Source organism: Nannobrachium achirus (assembly GCF_963921795.1).
Source record: "Nannobrachium achirus genome assembly, chromosome: 6".
Classification (NCBI taxonomy): Eukaryota; Metazoa; Chordata; class Actinopteri; order Myctophiformes; family Myctophidae; genus Nannobrachium; species Nannobrachium achirus.
The window spans coordinates 28,119,409-28,128,083 of NC_137815.1; the positions used below are offsets into that span (position 1 = coordinate 28,119,409).

The following is an 8,675-nucleotide window of genomic DNA, read 5'->3' on the forward strand; positions in this document are numbered from 1 at the left end:
AGAGGAATCACACAGTGATTTTTATCTCCACGGTGGGTCGGAATCCAAACACCTTGGCTACGGGAGAATGACTGTCTTTGGTGCGCTGATCTCAACAAAGAACAAACCCCCAGTTGGCAGTAGTATGGACAGAAGGTCCTGTATTTACTTTTTGCTGCTACTCTGTGGAGATATAGAAACCCACCCTGGACCTGTTGCAACCCGACAGATGACTCGCAGACTCGCCGCCGTTCTCGCAGCCGCGGATGGTCTTTCCACGGTCGACTCATCGCCATTGTCGACCAGTGAGGTTACCAACACGGCCAACTCGGAGGAACCACGGATCCACGAGGGACCACCCGACCCACGGAGCACCTCGGACGTCGGTGTGTCCACCCCCGCGCCGGCTCCACCACCCGACATCGTGGCTGTTGGTGCCCAGTTCGCGGCAGTCGGATCCCCGGAGATTACCAGTACCACCGAGCAGGATGTCCCCCCGCTGGCCCCGCCACCCCCCAGGGATCGAAACCAATCATGGCTGTTGGCGTACCTCGGCTTTGATACAATCTGCGCCGGCGCCGCCACCTCGACACCTCGCGCCGATGAAAGAAGCTGGATATCCCATTGTCTAGGTTCTCAGACATCAACGGGACATGACCTCCCCCCCACCCCCAGCGCCCCCCTACCCCCAATACACACGGATGTGGACTCACACACAGGGGAAACCCCCTCCCCCAGCCCTGATAATGGCTATTTGAACACCTCAGACATGAAAGGTACTTTTGTGAAAAGAGGACTGAAAATGATTCATCTCAACATCAACAGTTTGAAACCCAAACTGGAACAAATCAAAGCTATGTTTCTTGATGGTAAGGTACACATTTTAACCTTCTCAGAGACTAAACTCGATGACTCATTCTCAGATACTAGCATTGAAATAGCCAATTACACTGTCATTAGGAATGATAGGAACAGGAAGGGAGGCGGTGTTTGCATGTATATTCACAATGATTTAAATTTTATCATTCGCCCTGACCTACACCACAGCTCTCTTGAAACTGTATGGGTCGAGATAATTTTTGAACATGCTAAAAATATACTAATATGCGCAGTCTATAGACCCCCTGACCAGAATGACTTCTTTGAGCTGTTTGAGGAGAGCTTAGCAAAGGTGGACGGTATTGAGTATTATGCTTTGGGCGACTGGAATGTTTGTGCTTTGCGTAAAGAAGCACCCCTGTTCAAGTCCTTTAATGGGTTATGTAATCAATATGGTCTCACTCAGCTCGTTACCGTACCTACCAGGGTGACGGAGCACTCCCAAACCCTCATAGATCTCATCGTAACCACAGACAAATCCAAAGTCACCGCTAGCGGGGCTATTGTATGCGGTCTTAGTGATCATTACATGATCTACTGTACGCGTAAAATACACAAACCCAAGGCTAGTGGTCACAAAACAGTGGTAGCTAGAAGCCTCAAAAACTACTCCAGTGAGGCATTAAATCACACACTAGCGAATACTGACTTTTCTTCTGAACTGAATTGTACAAATGTCGAAGGAGCATGGTGTGGTTTTAAAACCAAATTGACCAATGCTCTAGACGACGTGGCCCCCTTGCAAATCACCAGGGTTAAAGCCCGCCAAGAGCCATGGTATAACTCAGATATAGCCGAATCAGCTAAACTCAGAGACAAAAAGTACGATGAAAAACGTAAGTGTTGCAAAAAGCTTAGGAAAAAATTCAACCCTGACCTCAATATCCAAATCAAACATCTTACTGCTCAGTGCAAGAAACTCAGAAACCAGACGATCGCACTATGTAGATCCGCCCAAAAAGACTACATCGACACCAAAATCGACGAATACAAAAATAAACCACGAGACCTATGGAAGTTGCTTAACAACCAATTAGGCTTAAAATCTAAAAACATATGCCACAGCATAAACATCAAAACGGACGCCGCTCTCATTTCTGACAAATGTGAAGTAGCTACCCATCTTAACAAAACCTTTACCACCATGGCCCATTCACTGGTTGAAAGACTGGTCGCCCCATCTGGGCGGTATGGTATAAATTTTGTTAAGAAATACTACAATAAACTGGGTGTCATAAAAGACAGTTTTAAACTTGCCACAGTGACAACTGATGAAGTGTTTAAAAAACTGAGCGCCCTACCTCAGCACAAGGCCACTGGCCTTGATAAAATTCCAGCTAGATTTCTCAGAGATTCAGCCGCCACCATTGCTCCAATCATTACCCACATAATTAACCTTTCCATCGAACAGGGTCATGTCCCACAGGACTTCAAACTAGCAAAAGTAACCCCCCTGCATAAAAAAGGTAGCAAACTAGACCCTGGAAACTACCGTCCCGTTTCCATTCTCAGCTCCATATCCAAAGTCATGGAGAAAATAGTCTACGAACAGATTGCAAGATATCTCGATGAGAATAATCTGATTTACGAGTTCCAATCTGGATTCAGAAAATCTCATTCCACCGACACATGCCTTCTCTATTTGACTGACCAAATCAAACGTGAAGCGGATGACGGCAAATATAGCGGCATGGTCATGATGGACCTCCAGAAGGCATTTGATACCGTAAATCATTCTATTCTGATTGAGAAACTAAAAGCCATCGGTCTTGACAGCGCAGCAGTGAGTTGGATGCAATCTTACCTGGTGGGGAGGGAACAGGTGGTGGAGATTAACGGTACCATGTCCCCCCCCCTCCCAGTAAGCTGTGGTGTTCCTCAAGGTAGCATACTGGGGCCTCTGTTGTTCCTAATATACGTGAACGACATGGCATCTGCTTGTGACTGCAACCTGTTCCTGTTCGCGGATGACTCGGCTCTCCTAGTCTCGGGCAAGGACCACTTGCAGGTTGAGAAGACACTTAACTCTGAACTAAGTAAGATCTGCACATGGCTTAACGACAACAAATTATCAATTCACCTGGGAAAAACGGAGTCCATCCTCTTTGGAACAAATCATAACGTCAAAAAGGTCGATAACTTCACAATCAAAGTGGGTGACAAGGTCATAACACGAAAAAACGAAATCTCTTACTTAGGATGTATCCTGGAAGCTAATCTTTCCAGTGAAAAGATGACTTCTAAAGTAATAAATAAAATCAACCAACGAACTCGTTTCCTACAGAGGATAGCCCCGATGGTCAATTTTAACACACTGAAGACCATAGGGTGCAATAATCCAGCCCCTCTTTGACTACGGAGTCCACGTATGGTATCGTGACGCCCCACAAGCCCTGAAAACTAAACTCCAAACAGCCCAAAATAAACTAATTAGGGTCCTGCTTAGCCTTCCCTATCAGACTCACCTCACCGCTACTCACCAATTAAGAGTGGGGTGGCTCAGAGTAGATGACAGAGTACAGCAGCTTGCAATGGGCCTGGTGTACAAGATACACTACACCACTATGATACCCAAGTACCTGTCAAAATACTTTATAAACATTAAGGATGTCCATAATTACAACACCAGAGGCAGCGCCACAGATCACTTTCAACCCAGAGTCAAAACCAACAAAGGGTCAAACTCTTTTTTCTGCTATACCACCAAAATGTGGAAAGCCTTACCGAAGGCCATAAAGGAGTGTGGATCACTTGCATCCTTTAAAATTGCCCTGAAAAGCCACTTACAGGCAGCAGCCGTTCGCAACTGGTAATAATGAACCTAGCCCCAACCCTACCCTCCCCTGCCCCTTCTTTGTATATACTGTTTGTTTAAGAATTACTGTCTTTGTTTTGTTTTTCTTTACATATCTACTGCATAGTACTGTGTTCTATCTGTCTGTCATTCAATGTTATATGAGATACTTCAATGGTTTCCAGTGGAAATAAGCTTAGTCTTTTCATGGATCTCCTTTTAGTAGACCTTGTACCAGTGAACTGTACCGTCATGAAACTGTACCTTTTCCTATGCAAACTTCTAATAAAGTCTTCAATCAATCAATCAATCACAGACAGACAGTGCATGTCCCGCTCGGGATTCGAACCTGCTTTAATGTCCCACTCGGGGTTCGAACCGTTGCCTACCGCTGTACTAGACCAAACTGAACAGTGACGGTCGACGTCATGACTGCGGTATAATGCTTCGGCGTGCGACGGTGTAGCGCGCCCTAACGCAGCAGGGCGCAGATCTACAAGTCCACATGGAGTGGCATCCGCGATGCGTCGTGGGCATGTAGATCTACGCATTCCACACACGGAGTATATTATAACAGGAGCCACCGGGTTTAAAATCAGATGAAAAATGAAGAAGGTGGGGAAAATAGACGAGCTAGCCAGGAGTCGAACCTAGAATCTTCTGATCCGTAGTCAGACGCGTTATCCATTGCGCCACTAGCCCGATGCACTTCTTATGTAATCTAAAACAAATATAAACAAAAAAATATTCAAAAAATATTCAAATATGAAGTTATGACATTTTATGATACAACTATCGATGTTGAATTTACAGTCTATCGGCAGTGGCAGTTACCGCAGTATGTAGGCCTATTTAAAACACACGGTGGCGCTCTAATCAAACACATAAGCGGCCATGTTTGATGATTAGAGCGCCACCGTGTGTAACTATTAGCCGTGTAATGGCAGGTGTTTGAAGAGTTGTAAACGTTTCTAAAGTAAATATGACATATTAAAATTAAAATAATAATGGATATATACTAATGGAAAAGAATGGATCATGGATGAGAGAGAGAAAGAAAAGAAAACAGTGCGGAACTGAAACGACAGTCATAGCGCAGGGCCGACCACAGACGGTGTGACACAGTCAGGAACAGGAAGTCAAAGGGACAAGATTGTGTCCGTGTTTTATTTACCTCCGTCTCCAAGAAATACATTAAACACATCATTATTATGGCTTCTCCTCCACCACCAGCCATAATAAAACCCCCTGAGAGGTTGAGTGTATCGGGGAACGCGCTGGCCAACTGGAAGGTGTTCAAGCAGCAGTTTACAGACTGGCTGGAGGCCGTGGGGATGCAGAAACAGACGGACGCTAGGAAGGTAGCATTGATGCTAACAGTAGCAGGTCCAGAGGCCCTCGAGGCCTTCAACAACATGCTGTTTAAAGAGCCAGGTAGGTACTATACTATTATTTTCCGTAAATTCCGTATGTATTTCTGTCTGTCTGTCTGTCTGTCACGCCTCACGCCTGACACTGTGGTTCTATGGGTTTGTCGCTATGACATCATGCTCTGACGTCACTGTGATGTCAGGGGAACCACTCTTATCAGAATGGGTGTGCCGCTCTGACATCACGCTCTGGCTTCACTGTGATGTCACACTAACAAAATCCCTTTTATGCCCATCTATGGAGTTCCCTAATGTCATCAATATTAAGCCCATATCTAACAGGACATCATATGGGAATGTCCACATCGGCCACATACCACACTAACGGCTGGTTCTACAAACAGGGATCTCTATGTATGGGCATAAATCATTGATGTCAGATGTCTAGACATATCACATTAATACAGATTAGAATCAGGTGCGTCCAAATAATTAAATGGGTTAGATAATCACGCATGTCGGCAGGTTAGATAATCACCCACGTCACGGTTACTGAGGTTAGGGTTAGGGTTAGGGACTTAGGGTTAGGTTTAGGCATAGTTTTACTGAGGCTAGGGTTAGAGTTAAGGTTGGTGGTCGGACCAAAGGGTTAGGGTTAGGGTCATGTTACCCTGTTTGACACCACTGTCACAGTCACTATAATATTTAAATGACAGGGATAATAAATATGCAAACATAACATAGACAGTCTGACAGCAGAATTGAGCATAGGCGAAAGGGCTCTTCAACGGCGGCAAAACGGCCAGACAGGTTAGGTGAAAACACTCTCCTCCACGGCGAAAGTGCCATGCGAAAAGACCAAATCGATGTAGGCGAAAAAATCATAGGCGAAAGCGCTGGTGACCCTCTGGTGTAGGATCGAGGACGAGGACACTTTCACCATGAATTTAAATCTGTTTGTTTTGACGAACATTAACAATTATGTTCCCGCCCCTGCAGGAGACGAAGACAAACTGACGAGGGTTCTGTATCTGATGGACGTCTACTTCTCCACCAGGAACAAGAACGAGGCGTTGGAGAGGTTCTCGTTCCGCTCGCGGCTGCAGCAGCCGGGCGAGCCCTTCGATAGCTTCCTACGCGACGTGAGGCTCAAAGCGCAGAGGTGCCACTACGGTGCCCTGGGGCACTCCGTCCTCCGTGACCAGATTGTGTGCGGCGTGCGGGATGCTGCGCTGCGCGAGAGGCTGCTCAGGTACGGGTGCAACGGTACATTGTAACAGTGACACGATACGCATCACAATACATGGTTGAGGATACGATACATGGACGATATTCGTTCATTCATGGCGATACAATTCAATGTTTTAAAATCGATAAAGTAACTATTTAGTAAAGAAATAAAAACGTGTTGGTAATGTAGGTTTTTTAAGGGAAACATGTATTATTATGGATGTAAATAAGTAAACCCAGTGATTCTCTGGCAAATACCCGCAATTTGATGTGAATACAGAGAATACACACATTTATCGATAGACCAAGTGTTGCTATATGGAATGGAAAAGTAATTAAACCCCTCGTTTTCCATTTTCTTCTTAAAATTGCCAAATACAACGCACAAGTATTTAGTTTCCATACAATCGATTATTTGCATTGCAAAACGACTCGATACCAACTATTTGCATTTGCAAAAGGATACGATACAAAGTCAGACGTGCTGTTTAAATAACGATACACTGTACACCCCTATGCTCAGGGCTCCGGGGCTGACGCTGGAAGGCGCCGTGAAGATCTGCCGCGCCGCCGAGATGACGGCGACCAGCCCCGCAGCAAGCTTGAGCGACGCGGCCGCAGCGGCCGCCTGCGTGGCCCCTCCCCCTGGGAAACACCGGCGGCAGAGCAACGACCTGAAAGGCTGCAGGGCCTGCGGCAACCCGTGGCACGTCAAACCCGCTCGCTGTCCGGCCTACGGCGCCAGGTGCTCCCGGTGCAAGAAGAAGAACCACTTCACCGAATTCTGCCGGTCCAGTAAGATCAAGATCATGACGAAAAGGGGGACTGGTGGGAGCCACACACTTACTGATGGTACAGAGAACTGTGTCAACACAGTGGAGGACACTGATGGGGGAGACACGTTTACAGTCGGTGCAGAGACCGGTGCAGAGACCTGTAAACGTGAGCCAGAGCCAGAGGAACACGTGGATGTGAAGGAAGATGAGATGGACACTGGTGCTGCACTAGCAGCCCATTAAGACATGGAACGCATTATTAGTTTAACCATTATTTTATGCTTTAACTATTAACAAAATAGCAGATCTACAAGCTAACGGCGCCGCTGCGAGCTTGTAGATCTGCAATTTTTTGGGAAAAATCATCAAAATCATCAAAATTTGTGCAAGTCTTTGAATATGACGCGATACTATAAATGTCTTTGATATCATTCTTCTAAATCAGTGGTTCTCAAACTATTTCATGTCAAGGACCCTGAAAAAATATTTTAAATTTTTGGTTTTCTTTTAGTTACCTTACATTTTTCAAGATTTCAAAATAAAAATAAATAAAGGAGAAAATAAAAAAATCTACTTTTTAGGAAGACAATCTAACTATTTTCTATAGAATTGCATAAAATCCAAGTAATTCCATGAAAATAAGTACGAAAATGAGGAAGTAGTGAAAATAGACGATCTACAAGCTCATAACGTGGCACGAAGCGACGCGTTGTAAGCTTGTAGATCTGCTGTTTTCACTAGTTTGGTTACCGGACAAACATCCAATTTCTCTTTTGGGTCTCGAGCTAAAAAGTTTGGGAACCAGTGCTCTAGAATAGATTATGTCTATATTAAACTCATCCCCTGCTTATGTCGAGTTTGACGAGCTATAGTTATGGGTCCACTCTGCTTATGACGAATATGACGAGTTATCAATTAGCTTTAATAACTATAAAACAAAAAAGTATGATCGCCGATTCGCCGTCCATATCGCTCTCTGGAAGCGCCCTATTCACAAAAAACGGATCTGGATGTTCCAGAACGGAAATGGGGGGGCGGGACAACGACGCCTGTATCCTGTCTGCCGAAATGTCATCCGGTTCAATGTTGTGCAACACCAGCGTGGCGCTCTGTCGGTTTCGCTTTGAGCGATGGAAGGCTGTAGTGCTTTTTTGCTTACCGTGCCTGGATCGTATTGTGAATGCAATCGGTGAACCATCGCGCAATGGATTCGCGCGCGCGCCCACGTTAAAGGTAGGCAAAATCCTGGCGGTGTGGACCATTAGAAGGGTCTTAAAAATAGCGGTGGGCGAGTTAAAGGATATTAGGTTGTTCTCTTTTGTTTTGAAAATACTGCAAGGCCTGGGCTTATTTGAGTTATTCTCTTAGCATTCCTTTGTATAAATATATACCACTGTGCCTTTTGTTTTTGCAAACTGTTAATAAAAGTATTCAAACAGTCAATGTTGTCTAAAAAAAATGGTGGTGTGATGATTAGGTGGTGGTGTTACATTTGGCCACAAGGTGTGGCAGTAGTTGTGCATCTTTAAAGATGAGCTGCCTGACCTGTCCCGCTGTAAACCCTCCTGATTAATGAAATGGTTAACCCACTTCAATGAATCTTCGATCATTATTTGTAAAACATTAGTGCCATCTAGTGGCCATTCA

General features: G+C 45.2%; 1 protein-coding gene across 1 annotated transcript; it reads left to right on the forward strand.

Moving 5' to 3' along the window:
* Window positions 1-208: 208 nt before the first annotated feature.
* Window positions 209-8,438, forward strand: LOC308286964 (uncharacterized protein; the record flags this gene model as incomplete). The annotated part of the gene is made up of 4 exons (XM_080728086.1): window positions 209-682; window positions 4,840-5,086; window positions 6,022-6,274; window positions 6,776-8,438. The coding sequence occupies 4 exons, from the start codon at window positions 209-211 to the stop codon at window positions 7,269-7,271; spliced, it is 1,470 nt and encodes a 489-aa protein (XP_080584212.1). The 3' UTR covers window positions 7,272-8,438.
* Window positions 8,439-8,675: the final 237 nt, after the last annotated feature.